At 42.2% G+C, this 20,114-nt stretch overlaps 1 protein-coding gene across 1 annotated transcript; it reads right to left on the bottom strand.

Annotated features, from left to right (window-relative positions):
* Positions 1-1,088: 1,088 nt before the first annotated feature.
* Positions 1,089-17,358, bottom strand: p4htmb (prolyl 4-hydroxylase, transmembrane b; the record flags this gene model as incomplete). Its single annotated transcript, XM_080728127.1, has 9 exons — positions 1,089-1,324; positions 2,898-3,021; positions 4,100-4,190; positions 5,505-5,690; positions 6,600-6,762; positions 8,239-8,335; positions 8,431-8,621; positions 10,428-10,509; positions 16,873-17,358. 9 exons carry the CDS (start codon positions 17,356-17,358, stop codon positions 1,089-1,091), a joined length of 1,656 nt encoding a protein of 551 aa, XP_080584253.1.
* Positions 17,359-20,114: the final 2,756 nt, after the last annotated feature.

Raw genomic sequence — 20,114 nt, 5'->3', positions numbered from 1 at the left:
AACATCGGAATGTTTACAGTAGTATGCCATTTCATTTTCAAGTGCAATTAATTTGGTTCATGACAAAAACCTACAGCAATGTGCAACTATACATGCAAAAGTCTCTCTCTCGCCTCAACTCACTCCACGAGTTACGTTTATGAGTCGCATTACAATGCAACATTCCTCAGATTGAGTGTGCGACAAGACAAGTGATTTAATAAAAATAGCATGGGCTTAAACAACAAGCAATTCTTAATATAAACATCTCACTTCATAGTTGCATAAACCCACTGTGGCCACTGTCCCTGAATATAATATCTCTCTATACTGGCTACAGTGGGATGTAATGAAAGGAATTTGTGCACAGGACAAAGCAAGGTTAGGTAGTAGATTTAGTTATTTTTCTTTTTGGTTTCTAAGCCTTTGATTCTCAACCTTTTTTCCATCTCAAGGACCCCCAATCTACACCGTAAACTCCTCACTGCTAATTTAACTTATTTAATTTATGAGAGTGTACAAATGGAACCAAAATGGACCATTTTGGGTCCATTGTGGTTCCATTTGAAACAGTGTTGATTTCGTTGACTAAAACTATGAATACAAATGTTCGTCGACTACCTTTTTTCACAGGCAAAATCTAAACAAGAACTAAATCAAAATAAGCTGATGACTAAAACTAAGACTAAATATATTGACAATTTTGTCAACAAATAAAAACTAGATTAAAATGCTACGGAGGGACTAGTGGAGAAGAGATCCAGTAGAACTGAAAGACAAGTCATGTTATGTTTGGTTGCGCTCGGGTGTTGCGCTCTGAAAACAGCCGATGTGAGCTTGTCAATCGGCTATTTTCAGCATGCAACCAAGTGTAAAATCAGCCCTTGCGACGCCATCAAGGCCCGACAAAATACATTTTAGTCGGCTAAATCAACTGTAGATTTAGTCAACTAGAATATGACTAAAGCTTAATCAAAACGTCCTGTCAAAATCTTGAAAAAAAGATTTGAAACACTCTCAGAGTTACAGACCCGTCCGTAAGTGTGCATTTGGACCCTCCCTGGTGGTCCCTGGATCCCTTGTCGTTGAGAATCAGTGTTGGTTCTGAGCTACAAGTCTCGATGGATGTCAGAATTGTGCAGTTCAAGTCTTGGCTTCAGCCTTTCTTCGTCTCCCTCCTCATCTTCCTCCTGCTGCTGCTGCTGAGACGCCACCAGCTGCTGGTAACGAGCCTGGCGCTGGTAGTCCGGGTCGATGTTGATCCATTTGTTGGCCACCCACTTGGTGCCATGGGTGACAACACAGCCTCCATGCAGAGAGTATTCATCCTGCTCTCCTACCCATCCTGTAAGGGGAGAAACATTTATATTAATTATTAACCCAGCCAAAGTATAAAACATAATGGTTAAAGTGGTTATGTGACACAGATGCGTTCCCGACCTGAGGCCGATTCTTAACACTTCCTGTGCCAACCCCGAGTTTCCCGAGTTTGGGCCGTTTTTGAAGAAAAAAATATATATATATTTTTTTCAAAAAAAAAGTTTTCCAAAATGTTTGTGTCAAAGGACCCCCAAAATATGTTGTTCCAGGGACCGCCAGAAGCAATAATTTGAGTTACAAAAATGTGCTTATATTATAAAAATATCTACATGTAAAATTCTATATGCAAAGACTTGCATGAATTTTCACAATCTTTCAAAAATAGCAAATCTACAAGTTCATAGCGCCACTCTTTGCCATGCTATGAACTTGTATACAGTTTAGTACAAATAACTCAACTTTAAACCACTGCCTTTTATGGTGTGGTGCCAAAGGGGACTACAGTAACTGTCTCAAAAAGGGTCTGTTTGTGTCTCTGTATCTATCTCTGTCCTCTCAAAAGCAGTCAAATCACAGCTTACCTCAAGCTGCTACTTGCTTTAGGGCCTAGGCCATGGCTACACAGAGCTGGATATTTCTGAAGCTAGACATTTTTTTGTGCTGTTGGGGCTTGCAGCCACATGAAGCTGGATATTTCGGCTGCGAAGCTGGATATTTTTGAAACCGGATAAATAAGTGGAGAGATTGAAAAATATCCGATTCACTGGATCCGTGTAGACCGGGAACCCGGATATCTCTGAAGACTATACTGTGTGCGTGCTTGTTAGACCTAGATATCTTTGTTGTGTGGACCTAGATATTTTTCTATGTGGATATCTGAAAAACCGGGATATATGAAATATCCAGCTCCGCGTGGACCTAGATATTTTTCTATGTGGATATCTGAAAAACATGGATATATGAAATATCCAGCTCCGTGTAGCCATGGCCTTAATACAGCCAAACACAAGGCCAAGCTCCGTAAGCATCATCATCAACATTATAACACAAAGCTCATGATAACTCATTAGCACATCATTGGTGATTCAATGATAAGGATGAATGAAAGCAATTCTCCCTCTACAGCAAGACTAAAGACATTTTTGAGATGTAGGCCTTTACATACATAGGGGATTCAAGCCAGCACGTTGACTTGCTGCAAGTCTGCAACCCATAAACATCAAGTCACATTAACATCTTGTTAATGTGACTTGATGCGGGGCTGTACTGTAACTATGCTTAATCTCTCTGTAAAATTTCACTGACAGCATTGGGCATGTGATCAGAGTGATTACAGCAAACAAGCAACGTCTAGGTCAAGTCTGTCCTGGAAAGACATCCTTAGTGGTTGTTCTCCTACTTTGCTTATAAAGAAATCTGAATTCGGGATCTAAAATAAATTGCTGCATCCGTATGAAAATCATTCAGTTTCAAATGTCACTACCATATATTTGTTATCCATAGCCATATAATCTTTAACGCCATATGTTAATGCCATGTCTTTTTAATTGTAGTTTTGAGCTTTTATTGAATGTTGTGTACTGTGCTGTGATTCGTACCTCTCCCATCTGACAGGTAGTTGTACCAGAACACGGCCGTCCCTTTGGTCGGCTTCACCCTCAGGTTACCCTTGTCACAATTCTTTCTGGTGTCCAAAAGATCCACGTCATTCTGTATGAGAGACTATAGCAGAGGTGGAAAAAGTTGACTTAAGTAAAAGTATATCAATACTGCAATGCAGAAATAATGTTACAAGTAAGTGTTTTCATACTTATTGTATGTATTGTAAGTAGTGTACTTTTACTTGGGTAAAAATACAGGTATTGGCATCAAAGTATACTTAAAGTGCCAAAAGTAAAAGTTCTCATTATGCGGAATGTCCCGTTTCACAAGGTATCACATGTATAAAATGTATTAAAATCTTTTGAAAATAGCCCAAGTTTAAATAGGTGGTTAATGTATGTTTTGTAATAACAATCTACAAATTAACTAGTAAAGTTTCTTTTAGTTTTTTTAGTGGAGTAAAAGTACAATATTTGACTCTGAGATGTAGTGGAGTAGTTGTAAAGGTATTGCAAATTTAAAATACTCCAGTAAAGCAAAAGTACCTAAAAATTGTGCTTATTGTAAGTACTGTACAGCAGGGGTCTTCAACAGGGGGTCCTCAGAGTTACTACAGGGGGTCCTCCAAATCTGTGTTAGAAACTTTTTTATATTAACCACTTGAAACCTAGTGTCCATATTTCAGAGAACTGCGAGGCGTTGTGAGCTTGTAGATCGGCTATTTTTGGCAAAGAGGTTTGGTGTAGAGGGGAAAAAGAGCAGACTAAGTACAGAGTGAAAGGTCAAGTTTATTAAGTATTGACGGTTCAAGTGGTTAAATATCTGAAAACACAAATTGACATGAATCCAAAATACACTGATGATTGTGCTGTCAAACGATGAAACTATATGGAATCTGTGAACAGGTTGTGGGGGTCCCTGCTTCATCTCTCTCTCAACTAAGGGGTCCTTGGCCTGAAAACGTTGAAGACCCCTGCTGTACAGTAATTGTGTAAATCATGTAATTAGTTGCTTTCCACCACTGGAGACTAAACACATCATCAAACCTAAGCCACACATTATTAACCTAAAGACATGTGCAAACATGCACTGATGATACACAACAAGTGATATAACACAGATACGGTAGAGTTATTTACACAATATTACACGGGCCACAAGAGGCCACATAAACAGAGACCCACACACAACTACGCACCACTTCATCATAGGTCATGTTGTCTGCCACAGGGAACGCGGTCTCCCCGCCTCCCTCAACAGAGTTCAGGTAGAAGAGAACCGTGATGTACCTGGATGTGCAATACCGTAACATATTTAAATTGACACCCGTGGGTGCACATGCGTGCCTGCACATATCCAGGCCTGTCACAGACATTATTACATAATCGCCTAGTAATAGCACTGCAGTTATTTGCGGTAATTGCATAATCATGTCCGTTCATCTGTATAAATTAATCTGTTGGGAAATGTTCTGTCATGCATTTCCAAAAATAGCTGAAATAGCAGATCTACGAGCTGTGAAGCTTATACTGTAGATTGTCTATTTCTACTTTCTTTCTTTTTGTATAAAAAACGGGTAAAACGATTAAATATGGACTATTTTTGCCATAGTAGAATGTTCATTTTGATAATTAGAAGCGGGCAAGCGGACATTGCCAGTCATTCCTTTCTATATTTACTGTAAGTCATATCTGTCCTGTACAATTTTTGTTTACACGCCCAAAAAATAAATGAATCATTAATCTCAATAATTTGTGGCATGATGGTGACAGCCCTACACATATCTCCGCAGTCGGCACACACACTAACACATACAGTACTTAAATGGCAACGAAGTTCAACACAGAAACACATACAGTAACATGCCCCAAATTAATCACAGTAGAACTTCAATGCATGTCAATGAAACAACACAAACACACAAACAATCGGTCAATCATGTTGGACAAATGAATACAAATCTCTCTGTAGCACATTCACAGATCTGAGACTGGCTCAACCCTAGCTCTGGTCCATCGCGTCACCTCCAGTGACGCTCTGACAGACCCGTCGGCAAATGAATAGACCGCATTTTCTCAGCCCCTACGAGCGCTCAACTTCAGTCAAAATAAACAAAACTACTTCACTACTCACCAAACCAAAGGTAGTTTTGGTTGTTGAAAGTCTATTCTCCACGGTAGTGAGCCCCTCAGCACCCCACCCAATCTGCAAAATGCACTATTTTTGGCATGAAATAAAGTGCATCCAACTCGACCGCCGCTTATTTCCGGGTTGTGAACCATTGTATCTGCGGTGGCCGCTGGGTGGCTGGAGGTGGGTGTGTTTTATTTCATGACAAAAATAATGTATTTTACAGAGTAGGTGGGGTGCTGAGGGGCTCACCACCGTGGAGAATAGACTTTCAACAACGCAAAACTACCTTGGGTTTGGGTGAGTAGTGAAGTAGTTTTGTTTATTTTGACTCAAGTTGAGCACTGGTAGGGGCTAAGAAAACGCGGTCTATTCATTTGCCGACGGGTCTGTCAGAGCGTCACTGGAGGTGACGCGATGGACCAGAGCTAGCTCAACCCAGTCAACGACAGCGTGGACCTGGCTCATCTCACCTGCAGGACGTCTCGAAAGCAGTGGAGGTGTTTGCAGCGAGGCGGGTGTGCGTGCAGCCGGTCTCGGGGTAGAAAGGGCCGCTGTCGTGGTGGGCGTGGTAGTGGCCCCCCTCCTCATAGCGGACCACCTGCAGGGGCTCACTGAGATCCACCAGCATAGAGGGCAGCTGAGTCAGATGAGTCACCCTTTGGAGAGCAGATTAAAAGAAAAAAACGAAATAAATCATATGGTTAAAGGTGATACACCATGAAATTTCACTTTTCCTATTTTAAAACCTTTTTTTGGGGTCCCACTAGCACCTTCTATCCTCACAAAGTCCCATTTCTGACCGTTGTGTCTTTCTCTGGTTTTGAGAAGGCGAAGGTTAAAAGTATCCCACGGGTTCTCAAAACAGGCTATCCAGATTTGCTGCCGATTGTGACGTCATCATAAAGAAAAAGAAATTAAAAAAAAATCTTTTTCAAAAAAATTTTTTTTTCAAAAAGATTTTGGGGGGGGTGGCGCAGTTCAGGCCAAAGGTGGTACTGCAGCTGAATTGCTCTGAGAGCCATTCAAAAATGAGAGAGGCTCTCTATTCAGGAGTGGTAATTTAGCCTCAAACCTTTTGAAAAACGTTTTTGGGACATAAATAATATGACATAAATACTTTTTAAATGCATGGTGTATCACCTTTAAGCCAATGTTCGCTCTAATTTAATTTGCATTACTAATGCTGAATTACATATTAATCGGTTTACTATCCATTGTATACTTACTATATTTAAAAATTATGTATGTGTACACTACAGTATATGTTACATATTATTTGTATATATATACAGTACGTAATTATTTATTTTATTTTATCTTACTCTGGAACAATGCAAGTTGGTAATGCACGCCGGCCCAACTCGCAAAGCGAGGCGTTGTGAGCTTGTAGATCTTCTATTTTCACAATATTCATCTGTGGAACTGAGTCATCATGTACTGTAATGCCTCAACAATTCCAAGTGCTTGTCAGGGTGGGGAGGGGTCCCCAGTTCAAATATGTTTTTTTATGGATAGACAACGTATAGCAAGAGGACTACTTCTATCACAGTAAAATGAAAGCCCACCTCTCTTGGATGTCTTGCAGGACCTGGTGTGACCCTTGACCCTGGTACAGCCAGGTGTGTCTGCTGTTCCGTACCAGCTGGCTCCTCTTCACGCCGCGCTGCAGCAGAAAGCGCTGGAATGCATCGCTGCTGAGACGCCTGAACTCCTCCAGACTCAGCAGGTCTGCCCCAAACAACATAAAATAAAAATAAAATAAAATAAAATAAGATTAGATAAACGTTAATTGAAAAGTCATGTGTTAAGCCCTTTGCACACAGGCGCGTTTAACCGCACGGATAAAACGGACAATTTCATTTTTTTTAAAGAAAACAATGATTCTCTACGACCTCATGCACACCGGCTCCGAATTAGCCGTGCGACGAGTGGCTGCGGCCGTGCGTTTTTTTTTTCAATCGAATCCAGTTCGATTCGTGCGTCTTGTCGCATGCGGTAAAAAACTCATCACTCCTTTTATGACTCCTTTTTGGATCCGCAGCGCCGATTCCGCACAGCCTTGCACACCAAATCCAATGCGTTTTATTCATGCAGCAAACGAAAGAAACGCAACTGTCCTGTGTGCAAAGGGCTTTATACAGTAGCAGCAACAGCAGTGAGAAGTGAGAGCAACTAGCCTGGGATCAATACCATTTTTTTTGTTTCTGATGACGCAGGAAATAACTGCGTCATGTTGTAGTCATCAAGCGGACTACAGGCGGCCAGAACCACCGGTGCCGTGCAGTGCACCTCCAAAACCAGTACGATTCCTAAGGGCGAAAAGGGACATCGCTCTTGGCCATTTGGCCCAAGGGATTTGGTTCCCCTGGCATCACAGGGATCTCCATATATGGCAATAAAAGGGATTTGGTTCCCCTGACATCACAGTGATATATATATATATATATATATCCCTGATATTGATAACATCAGGGATCTCCATATATGGGCATAAAAGGGATTTGGTTCCCCTGGCATCACAGGGATCTCCATATATGGAAATAAAAGGGTTCCCATGACATCACAGTGATGTCAGAGGGTGATGTCAGAGCGTGAGAGTCAACCAACAAAAAAGACAAGCATTACCCATACAGACAGACAGATACGGTCAAGATGTGACGGTTCTGATAATAAACTGCAACCTATCGTTGCTATGTTCATCTTTTATTTTAACTCGAAGCACGACTAGCGAGAATAAACAAATTGATTCACATTATTACGGAAATAACGTTATGCCATGTTGTAGTTAGTTGTAGTCAACAGGCAGCCAGAACCAACCACCGGAATCACCGGTTTGTTTTAGTTTTTTTCTAAACCGGATCACACAGCTAGTTTTAGAACGAATTCCAGGCTTTCCTCTAAGGTGGGAAGTCTGGTGACACGAGGGTTAGAGAGCAACAGAGCATACATTTACGGGAGCGTGTCGCTGTTACTACATGTCATCTTTTCGACACCCGACTCTAACCCTCACCCTAAACTTAACGTCCGTGAAGTGAGTCGCTAACCCTCCGGTTGAAATGATGGGCGTTCGCAAAAGCGAGATTTCCCCACATTTACTATTTGTACTGATCCTCTGTCTTGTATACTTTATTTATTGTGTGTAAACTATTCCCTTCGGAATCTGTGAATCTTTACAGAAACAGAAAGCGAATGATGATTTCTCACCATTTCCGTCGTCGTCAGCTTTGAGCCCTGCATAGATCTCTCGCAGATTCTCTGGCGTGAGCCAGATGCCATCTCTCACCCGAGAATGAGTGAGTATCTGTGAAAAAGGCCCAGAGGCCCACCATATGAAATTTGGTTACATACAATTTAAAAGATGTGCTCACAATTCACAGACTGACATGTACTGTGTACCTCGTGGAGCTGCAACTGGCCATCATGGTTGATGTCCAGCAGGTTGAAGATCTCCTCTGGACTGAGGTTCAACTCTTCTGCCAGGTCCTCCTGCCCCTCCTGCACCATGAGCTGGCTTTCCATCAGACCCTTTAGTTGTGCGAGCTGCATAACCACCCGACACTCCTCCTCTGACAAGAATCCAGGAATCTCTGTGTACATATATAATATATACCAGTAAGACTCCCTAATCGGGAGATAAGCGACCGTTGGTCGCTTATCTCCACAAATAGGCCAAAAGTTTGTTTTACCAATTATCAAGACATACGGGCAGTTGACAGTTTGCCATGGTTACTCATTGAAGTTGAATCTCCATATATGGAGACATAAGTTGCTCATACCATAGCAACCATGTTTTTTACAGGGCCTGGGATTGATGACATCAGAAATCTCCATATATGGGCATGAAAGGGATTTTGTTTCTGGAAATATGTCTGTGGGGTGCCACATTTGGAATAAAACACTTACATCACACATCTGGATATCCATACAGCCCATCTAGTTTGCCTGTGTCCATTTATGCCCATATATCTGATGACATTGGGACACTGATCTCCATATATGGGCATAAAACTTATGTTAATTAGTAAAGCCTGGGGATCTCCATATATGGGCATGAGGGGTACCCTAAAAGGGCATCATCTGGGAATAGCAAATATAGTTATCCTAGAAAGTGAAAATCTTACATCAAAGGCCATAACTACCTACCTACCACCATACTGCATTCCTCATTAAACTACCTACCAGTAAGATGCCTATAGGGAGAAAAGCAAAGGGCGAGGTTGCACCATTTCTTGGTCTTCTGGCCAGTGATGTATATCGGACCATTTAACCATATATGGAGACATCTGGTACCCAAAGATATTCACAGATATGGGCTTAATATTGATGACATAAGGGATCTCCATATATGGGCGTAAAAGGGATTTGGTTCCCCTGGCATCACAGGGATCTCCATATATGGGCATAAAATGGATTTGGTTACCCTGGCAACACGGGGATCTCCATATCTCCATATATGGGCATAAAAGGGATTTGGTTCCCCTGGCATCACAGGGATCTCCATATGGGCATAAAAGGGATTTGGTTCCCCTGACATTACAGTGATGTCAGTGGCTGGTTCTACAGAGGGGATCTCCATTTATGGGCATAAAAGGGAATGTATGTATGATGATGTCAGATATCATAGACGTCATAGGACTTTCACATAACGAATAACTGAGTAAGCATGTAAACCCGTAAAATCTATATTTGGGCATGGCTGATTTATGACCTCATCATGATGACACGAGCAAACACAGCTGAATTGTATAAATGATCAGTGCAGAAACCAACAGAAGTATTTGACCAAGACTCTTCGATTTAAACATCAACAAAGGTGTGACGTTTGTTGATGGTCACAAAGGTGTGACGGACGGACGGACGGACGGACGGACGGACGGTGGAGGTTTTCATAGTAAACTGCTATGAGTAGAGCCCGAACGTCTGATAATGATTACTCCGATATCAATCTCGATTTACCGAGCTCATAATGCATTGCAATGCGGCACATTGTGAGCTTGTAGATCTGATATATTTGATTTATGTATTGATAGTACAGTAGGTAGACAGGAAACAGGGAGAGAGACGGGGAGTGACATGCAGCAAAGGTCGTCGGGATCGGGATTCGAACCCACAACACGCTGTCAGATATTAGAGATTAGAGCCTATGTGGTATGCGCCTTGACGCTAGGCCAGCGGGCGCCCCTGATTTATTTTTGAATATTTTGAACATTTTCACAAGTTACATGCCCAAAATATATGGACAGAAACGTTGATACCGACCAATAGCGATACCGACCAAAAAAGTAAACTAATGACCGACATATCTAGCCTGGGTACCAGCCTGCTACGATATGTTCAGTGGATTGGTTTGGTCACACACACGTGTGTGCGTGCGTGCGTGCGTGTGCTCCTACCAAAGAGCAGAGGTCTCAGACTTAGTGTCCTCATCTCATGAAGTTTGCCTGGCACTAGAGAGACCTTCTGTACATGACCCACCTGAAAGGAAATGGAAGGTTGAAGTTAGCTCTGTACTGAAAAGTACTCACATTTTTAGTGGTTAATGTATGTTTTGTACGCAATGTAGAAACACGCCAACCACACTTGCAATTTAAACTGCATCTTTCCAGTTTTGTCTTATTACTTGTTTTCTTTGTTTTTGTTTTTAATTTGCGTGTCTGTCTTCATTACTTGCGCCAGCAGAGTGTGTAAGTATGGCTGCCAGTTCCCACCTGATGTTGTGCGGGAGTTGAGACTGCTCCAGATCATACTGAATAACTGCTAGCTTACACAGCGTCTTAAAGGAGTAGTTCACCCCCAAAATTACTTTTTGTCTTTTGATTACTCATGCCATGGAGACTTCAGTTCAATAATATATATTTTTTTTTATCGCATTCCTAAGACAAAAAATTGATATTAGTACATTTACCCACATGCAATTTGGTCCCCATCTGGAATCAATGGGGCTACAATTATTGTAATATATTTTTTGTCTTAGGAAAGCGACAAAAAAATAAAAACATTATTGAACTCAAGTCTCCATGGCGTGAGTAATCAATAGGAAAAAAATCATTTTGGGGTGAACTACTCTTTAAGACTAGGACTCATGCATAGAGTATATAAAATAGCTCATCGTGTGTGGTGTCAAAAACTTAATTAAGAGTCCTTCACCTTAATTGGTTTAACTTTGCCCCGCCCCCTCCTCTGATTGGCCGAAACTTTATTTGGCTTTACTCATCAACCGTTTGTCATGCAAACTTGTGGCTGGAACCAATGCCACTTACAGGCCTCTTTGTGTATAATGTGACCTGACGGTCGCTTATCTCCCGATTAGGGAGTCTTAAGCCCAAATCTGAGGTGGAAAGCTTTCCACCTCAAGTCAGAAAATAAGTGCAGGACATCATAGTACGCCACGGTGGAGACCTATTCACCGTGACTGACTAGTCTAGATTGACCAATCAGTGAACGGGGTGTAGAGCCTGTCTGTCTGATAGTAAAAACAGAGAGATGTGTTGGGACTTGCGGTGTAAAGCTCTCCACCGCGAAGAATGACGTAACGTTGTAGTTTCATGACTCAAAAAGACTACACCGCGGTGTAAAGCCTTCCACCGCCCAGGCGACTATGATGTCGGCTTTACTGGTGTCTAAAGGGGAGTACACACTGGACGCGGGCGGATGCGCAGCGTCGAGTCGCGATACCGACGCACGTAAAGTGCCGCGTGGTAACCCCAACTGGATGCGGCGCGCTGCCACACAGCACATCCATTTCCCCCGGTGGGGAGAACCATGGGAGAACATGTTCACCGTGCAGCAATGCTGGAAAAATAGAACAGCGGCGTATCGGTGCGGCAGGTGAGGCGGCAGTTGTGGGTTAGTTCATTGAAAATAATGGGGCCGTATGTTTTGACACCTCCGCGTCCGGTGTGTGTTCAGTTCTCCTTAACTCTCTCCCAGCCATTTACAATAGGCTTGTGCGCCTATACTGCCAGGAATTTTATTAATTTCCAAGTTAGCTTTAATCTAACCCAACAGGGATCATATAGGCCCCTTTCTGGGCCCGCCCCTTCCGCTTCCGCCACGTGACCGGCAGACATGATGGAGTCACTCAGAATGTAAACAAACGGGCCACCCACCCTGCTAACAATGGACGCGCTGAGCCATCTCACGCTCCCCGAGAGGCAACGATATGACGATAAAATCAAATTAATCGGCGTCGATCCATACAAAATTAGCAAGAGCGAGTCTAGTGCGAACAAGGGAGGGGCGGGCGCGCAGAGGCGTTCTGTGTACTTCTATTCCGGTTCGTCCACAGAGTCAGACACAGTGTTGTGTTGACATTTTCTCCGTTAGATAACAATGCTTTCTTTTCACTTTTTTCTACTTTTATCACTTGTCAAAAGACGTTTTATTTGGATGCTTCATCTTTTTACTGTTCATTTTTTTTGTTAGTGTTGTCATCGGTTTTTATTTATAAAGGGAAACAAGATATGTATGCTACAGTCTTCACACAGCAGAGCAGACAGACAGAGAGAGGTAAGATAACGCTATTATTATCATAAAATACAGCAATCTATCTAATAAAACGTTTGTTAAATGTGCTTAGCAGTAGTGTCTTTTAGGGTTTGGGCCGGGGTCTTTGTTTAATATTAACGCTAGCCTCATTAGCATCTTAGCTCCGTCTATAATAGGTTACATCATCAGACTGCTGGTTCTCTAAGTGGGGTCCGGGGACCCCCAGGGAGTTCCAGGGGGTCCCCAGCTGAATTATAGTTAGGAACCAAATGGACCCTAATGCCTCGTGCACACTACAGATATATAGTTGAACGTTTAGCTTGGTAATTCAATGTTATCTCTATGGAGCATCTGAGCATCTCCTGCATCTTAAAGCTGGTTTCCATTGAGATTACATTGAATTACCAAGCAAAACGTTCAACTATATATCTGTAGTGTCAGTGTGCACGAGGCATTAGGGGTATGTAACTGTACAACTATATATCTGTAGTGTGCACGAGGCATTAGGGGTATGTAACTGTACAACTATATATCTGTAGTGTGCACGAGGCATTGGGGGTATGTAACTGTACAAATCATTTGGTTCCATGTGTACACTCTGAGTTATGCTAACGTATGATTTTACAATATAAATTGGGGTCTCAGAGATACAAATGCTATTAAATGGGGGTCAGTAGCCTAATGGATGTCAAACTGGGGGTCCTTGAAATTAAAATGGTTGGGAATCACTGCTAGAGCCGTATAACATTTCTCTTATGGGGTCACTGGCCTAAATGGGGTCCAGTGGGAATGTGGGATAATACAAGTCAATTCTTATTAACTCTTATTAATTTGGTGATTATCAAACGAGTATATGGGGACCAAACAATCTGTACAAGTAGAGTAAAAATCCTCAATGTTAATTTCAATCTGAGTGTAGACCTGTACAGGTCCATTTGGTTAAATGTATTCTTTAATTAAATTAAAATGGAAGATTTTACTAAGTAAAAATAGTCTACAGTACATGTTATAAACAACTTTACTTTTGACTAAGTCCAGTTTCATTAACATTGTAAAATGATAGCTATAATAACAGTAAATATCTGTTCTTACCATACATAAAAATACATTTAATAATATACATAGTCTTGGGTACAATTATTTTTCTTTCAGGAACTGCGATGACATGGACCACATCAGCCGATCAGGGTTTCCGATGGCAGGATGTAGCAGCAATCAGATTTGAGAATTCAACCTCTTGAAAGAGCTCCAAGAAGGAACAACAAACTTTCTGTGGTCCTTCGTGGTGAGGGAGGTTGACGACTGTTTGGTTCAGGAAAACTCACACCCCTGTACTTTATTGGGAAGGAAACTATTGATTCTATTCACAACACACATTTGTCTTTGCCTATTCTATAGCTATGCCTACATTATTCAGAACCTTATTCAATTTGATTTACAATATGCAAACAAAATCCCCCCAAAATACAATACTCTACATTCTATTGTTTTCCTAAATAAAAGGCCAATTGCATGTGAAATGATATTGCTTGTATTGTCTGAATACATTTGAATAAAGCTGATACAAGACTACATTCTATTGTTTTCCTAAATAAAAGGCTAATTGCCTGTGAAATGATATTGCCTGTATTGTCTGAATGCATTTGAATAAAGCTGATATAATTCACAAGACGTAAACATGTCATGATTCATGTGTTTTAATCGAAAATGATGAACATGGTTAGTAGTACAGAATATTATACTTCTATGGGAATACATTAAAGCTGAAAACATATATAGCAGCATAATGAATTACAATTCTTCTTATTGATGGACATTATTGCAGACCTTGATTGCAGACTGTGATGACCTGAAAGGGTAAGAAAGAAAGTGTTATTTTTTTCCACTGTGAACAATTTAGTTATTTAACTTTATACTTTGTTGTGAAATATGACTTAAATGGGTCTTTAGCAGCCTATGGTTGTCAGGAAACGAGGTTGTTCATATTTTAGTTCAAAATTAAAGTTCTATAAACGAGTCTATAGGGGGGAACAAACATGATGATGACAAATTAATTTCAAGGACCCCCAGTTTGACATCCATTACTGACCCCCATTTAATAGCATTTGTATCTCTGAGACCCCAATTTATATTGTAAAATCATACGTTAGTAGAGTGTACACATATGGAACCAAATGCTTTGTACAGTTACATACCCCCAATGCCTCGTGCACTCTACAGATATATAGTTGTACAGTTATACCCCTAATGCCTCGTGCACACTACAGATATATAGTTGTACAGTTACATACCCCTAATGCCTCGTGCATAGTTGAACGTTTTGCTTGGTAATTCAATGTAATCTCAATGGAAACCAGCTTTAAGATGCAGGAGATGCTCAGATGCTCCATAGAGATAACATTGAATTACCAAGCTAAACGTTCAACTATATATCTGTAGTGTGCACGAGGCATTAGGGTCCATTTGGTTCCTAACTATAATTCAGCTGGGGACCCCCTGGAACTCCCTGGGGGTCCCCGGACCCCACTTAATGATGTAACCTATTATAGACGGAGCTAAGATGCTAATGAGGCTAGCGTTAATATTAAACAAAGACCCCGGCCCAAACCCTAAAAGACACTACTGCTAAGCACATTTAACAAACGTTTTATTAGATAGATTGCTGTATTTTATGATAATAATAGCGTTATCTTACCTCTCCCTGTCTGCTCTGCTGTGTGAAGACTGTAGCATACATATCTTGTTTCCCTTTATAAATAAAAACCGATGACAACACTAACAAAAAAAATGAACAGTAAAAAGATGAAGCATCCAAATAAAACGTCTTTTGACAAGTGATAAAAGTAGAAAAAAGTGAAAAGAAAGCATTGTTATCTAACGGAGAAAATGTCAACACAACACTGTGTCTGACTCTGTGGACGAACCGGAATAGAAGTACACAGAACGCCTCTGCGCGCCCGCCCCTCCCTTGTTCGCACTAGACTCGCTCTTGCTAATTTTGTATGGATCGACGCCGATTAATTTGATTTTATCGTCATATCGTTGCCTCTCGGGGAGCGTGAGATGGCTCAGCGCGTCCATTGTTAGCAGGGTGGGTGGCCCGTTTGTTTACATTCTGAGTGACTCCATCATGTCTGCCGGTCACGTGGCGGAAGCGGAAGGGGCGGGCCCAGAAAGGGGCCTATTGTTGTAGAATGTAGTACTAGTACTATCCACTAGAGTGTGCCCAACGATAATCTCCTAGAGTCTGGACTAGCGAGTGGACAGCAGTAGACCCATAATGGCGGCGCCCATTGGCGGCCATTATGTCTCCCGGTCCGCCGAACGGGAGCTATAAAACACGATCCGAACGTCGTGCGCACGCCATTTACACTCGTTTTTGCTCTTGAGTGACCAATCTGTCAGTCCAGCCATTTTTTTCCGAATGAAAATCGGTCTACATATGGTAAAGTTTGATAAGAAAAACGTCAACATTCAATGCTGTAAAAAGGCCCATTCTATGTTATGGCCGAACGACTTCCGGGTTACGTCATCGATGATGTCACTTCCTTCGAATATGTAACTTTAGACTAAAATTAAGCTAGAAAGGTCATTTATAGCTCAAAAAATGTTAAAAAAATACCAAAATGATCAGAAAATTATCCCCAAGGCGACGTTTGGCGATCTGGCTGCCTCACCCTCCTCAAAATGGCGATGGAAGGCGATTTGGCTGTGAACTAGTTAAGATGAACAGGTCAACCGCAGGTGTGTCATCTTCATTGTTTCCTCCAAAGAGGATGACATGATCTCCCAAGCCATAGCCAATGAGGGACCAGCATTCTTGGTGATGTTACCATCAACAAGTGCACCTGATATAAATAACAAGGCGCAAGTTGGCACCTCGGCAGAGTGCCAAATTGCCCACCCACCCACATACAGACAGCATCGAACAGCACCGATTGCAGTACTTGCTCGCTCTGCTGGCGCACAAGTAGGCATGGCCACGAGTGCAAAAGAAACAATTTGGCACCTCGACAGAGTGTAGCTACTTTACTATTTGTCTTTTTTGAAAAATATAATAAAAAATCACACCTGTGTGTGGGGGGGGGGGGGGGGGGGGTGTATGTGTGTGTGGGGTGTGTGTGTGTGTGTGTGTGTGTGTGTGTGTGTGTGTGTGTGTGTGTGTGTGTGTCTGGCCTGGCCTGAACAACAGCGCCCCTCCCTTAACATGTGTGGTCAAAAAAGGTACTTCAGGCTACATACAGACACGCACACACGCACGCATACACACACGGCCACGTATAGGAGACGGTGTAACTGTAACCACCGCTCAAAAACATTGAGCGATAAAGAAATATAGGCCATACTCACTCTGACACCATCTATTCGTGGAAGGAACACGTCGCGCACAAACTCCGACTTGGAGGATGACGTCAGTCCGTGGTGGGACTCAGACTTGGCGACAACGTGCTGCTGATGTTTACTTCTGGTCGCTGCAGCCTCATCATCACCGCTGCTCGGCGGTACCACGACATTAACTAGCTCTCCTCCGCTCAGAGTGCTGTTGCTGTAGTGCACGTACAGCAGCAGCGCTATGACATTGACCACGTACACTGGGAAAAACACGGCCACCGCCAACATGAAGTAGGACCGCGAGCAGATATTATTCCTCTTTGGCCAGGATGAGGATGATGTTGATGATGATGATGATGCCCCACCTCCTCCATCATCATCATCATCATCATCATCAACGGGTGCGACCGTTGACTGGTGCGACCTCGATGATGAGGGGGTCGCACCAGTCGTGTCCTCTGCGTGCTCAGAGTCATCATCATCATCATCATGGGGGTCAATCATTTTCACCACGGAAAGCAGTCGATATTTTTTAGCCTACAAAATAATTCCAACGAATATTAGCCTTCACATTTCAGCCCAGGTCACACAAAAATGTCGGCCGGACAGGTGCATTTAAACATTAATAATAATTCCGTAAAAAAACGTGGGGTAACGTTAATAAGTTGACTGACAGCTGCCCCAGGACGACAATTTATTTAATAATCTCTACCGTATTTTAAAGAAAGGCTAGCGGTCTGTCTCCATAGCAGAAGCAAATAGAATCAACAAATACAAAATAGTTATAAAGATTTAGTGGTCACTGGTCACGCATATTATTGAGAACTTCTTCATCTCCCACTTCTTCCAGTAGCGTTGTTGTAGCCTTGTTTACAATGCAGCAGTTCTTCCATCCAGCAGTAATGATGCGCACTGCGTAGCCAGATTATAAACTCTATCCGAACCCATTTCAGAACCTTGAATGATCCGGTAGTTTAGTGTAGAATGTGTGCAATAATAGTCATCCCTTGAAAGAAACCAGGTTGAATTGCACACAGCAAGAAGAATGTGAAGAAATCCTCATCCGACATCATCATCTGCAGTGTTCCACTGTTTACACGCCATTGCCCCCTCAGTCTGCTCTCTCTGCCCCATCAGCACCACGACGTAACTTACAGTAGGCTACGCGGACAGAGAAACGCTGACCTCTAGTGGCGTGAAACACTAAAGACCAGTGTTTCTCAAACTTTTAAATGAACTCTGACAGTAGTCCTACTGTACAATATGGAACCAAAATGGACCCTATAGGCCTATAATCCACCCAAGGAACCCGGCCGTGTTGTAAAGTAACTATATTTATAGACTCTACCAAGTACTACTGTACTTTAAAGTACAATGTTTTGGTACTTTTACTTTATTGGAGTATTTCCAATTTTCAGTAGGCTACTACTTTTACTTCTACTCCACTACATCTCAGAGGCAAATATTGTACTTTTACTCCACTACAATTATTTGAAAACTTGAGTTGCTAGTTACTTTGTAGATTTTGATTACATACATTAATACATACATTAATACATACATTAACATACATTAATTAACCACTTCAGCCCTATTCGGCCATTTGAAAATCGCAGGATTGCATTGTGAGCTTGTAGATCTCACTTTGAGAACAACTGGTAGGCTATAGACATAGCTTTCTTACAGTTTGTGAGCTTGTATGTAGATCTCACTTTGAGAACCACTGGTATGCTAGACAGAGCTTTCCTGCAGTTGTTGTAATCATGCTTTCAGATGTGGGCCTATACATCAAGTTCAAGTGATTCTCTTGTGTCTCCATCCATCCATCTTCAACCGCTTATCCGGAGTCGGGTCGGGGGTGCAACCAAAACCCCCAGAACCACGGTAGAGCATTGAAGCAGCCATAGCATGGTGGTCAAACCTGGGAGTGCAGTTAAACGTTAATACTACAGCGTACCCTATAGTGCAGGGGTTCCCAAACTTTTTTGTCTCAGGGCACCCCATAAATATTTGTTTTAATCCGAGGCACCCCTACATTACAATTTTCACTCCCAGCACATAAATATAAGGTGCAACGACGATATGCTATAAATTTTATAGCATATCGTCGTTGTCGGGTGGAAACCTTGTATGTCCAAAACCGTTCGTTTTGTATTTATCATCTATAAAATGTACGCCTGTAGTTGTGTGCTTGTAGATCTGCTGTTTTCACTAGTTTTGTGTGACAGTCTTGTATGATGAAGCAGGGCTTTGCTTTACCAAAAGATGTACACATTTGAAACTTGGAGATACGAGGTTTCTGCCCGACAGTGAAGATATTTCAGTGATGAAGATATTTTAGTGATTATGTTGCGAGGAAAACGTTGAGATAATAGCCATTTTGGTTATTGAACTGAAAATAACTTTGTAGCCTACTTCAAGTTTAAAATGATACTAAATATTTTTTTCAATTGTCCAAATAAATTCCAAATATTATCAAATGATCTTGCGGCACCCCTGGACTGCCGTCACGGCACCCCAGGGTGCCCCGTCACCCACTTTGAAAACCCCTGCCCTATGTGTGCCTGCTCGGGGCCTCGCAGGCCGCAAAATTGGCCTATGAATAGCTGGGGGCGGCGGGGCCGTCCGATCTGTATATTAACTCTATGGGGGGAACAGTTTCAGCAGAGAGCTTCAGACTTCTCTTTCCTGAGCAATATTTAGAAACTTCCTCCTGGGGATCCCCAGGCGTTCCCAGGCCAGTGTGGAGATGTAATCCCCCATCTGGTCCTTGGTCTTCCAGGGGGTCTCCCTCCCAGGGGCGTCACAAGGGGTAGGAAAGTGGGACTGAGTTACCAGGGCCCAAGGTGGAGGGGCCCTAGTAACTTTAGCTATTGAAAAATAGCAGATATACAAGCTCACAGCGCGGCACCGAGTGCCGCGCTGCGAGCTTGTAGACCTGCTATTTTTGAAAAGTCGTGAAAATGTGCGCAAATCTTTGAATGTATTTTTTAAGTGAACATTTGTAACTCAAATTTTGCTTCTGGGGGGTCCCTGGAACTAAATATTTTGAGATGGGGGGGGTCCTTCACATGAAAGAGTTTGAGCATCACTGACATGGAAACAAAGGTTTCTTGGCACACATTTTCACGATTTTTCAAAAATAGCAGATCTACAAGCTTGCAGCGCGGCACTCGGTGCCGCGCTGTGAGCTTGTATATCTGCTATTTTTCAATAGTTAACATTCATGGGGGGCCCACAGTGAATCCTTGTACCCAGGG

This window comes from Nannobrachium achirus, assembly GCF_963921795.1.
Source record: "Nannobrachium achirus genome assembly, chromosome: 6".
NCBI classification, from domain to species: domain Eukaryota; kingdom Metazoa; phylum Chordata; class Actinopteri; order Myctophiformes; family Myctophidae; genus Nannobrachium; species Nannobrachium achirus.
Note: the sequence above shows the minus strand (reverse complement) of the source record. Positions and strands in the feature narration are given on the sequence as shown.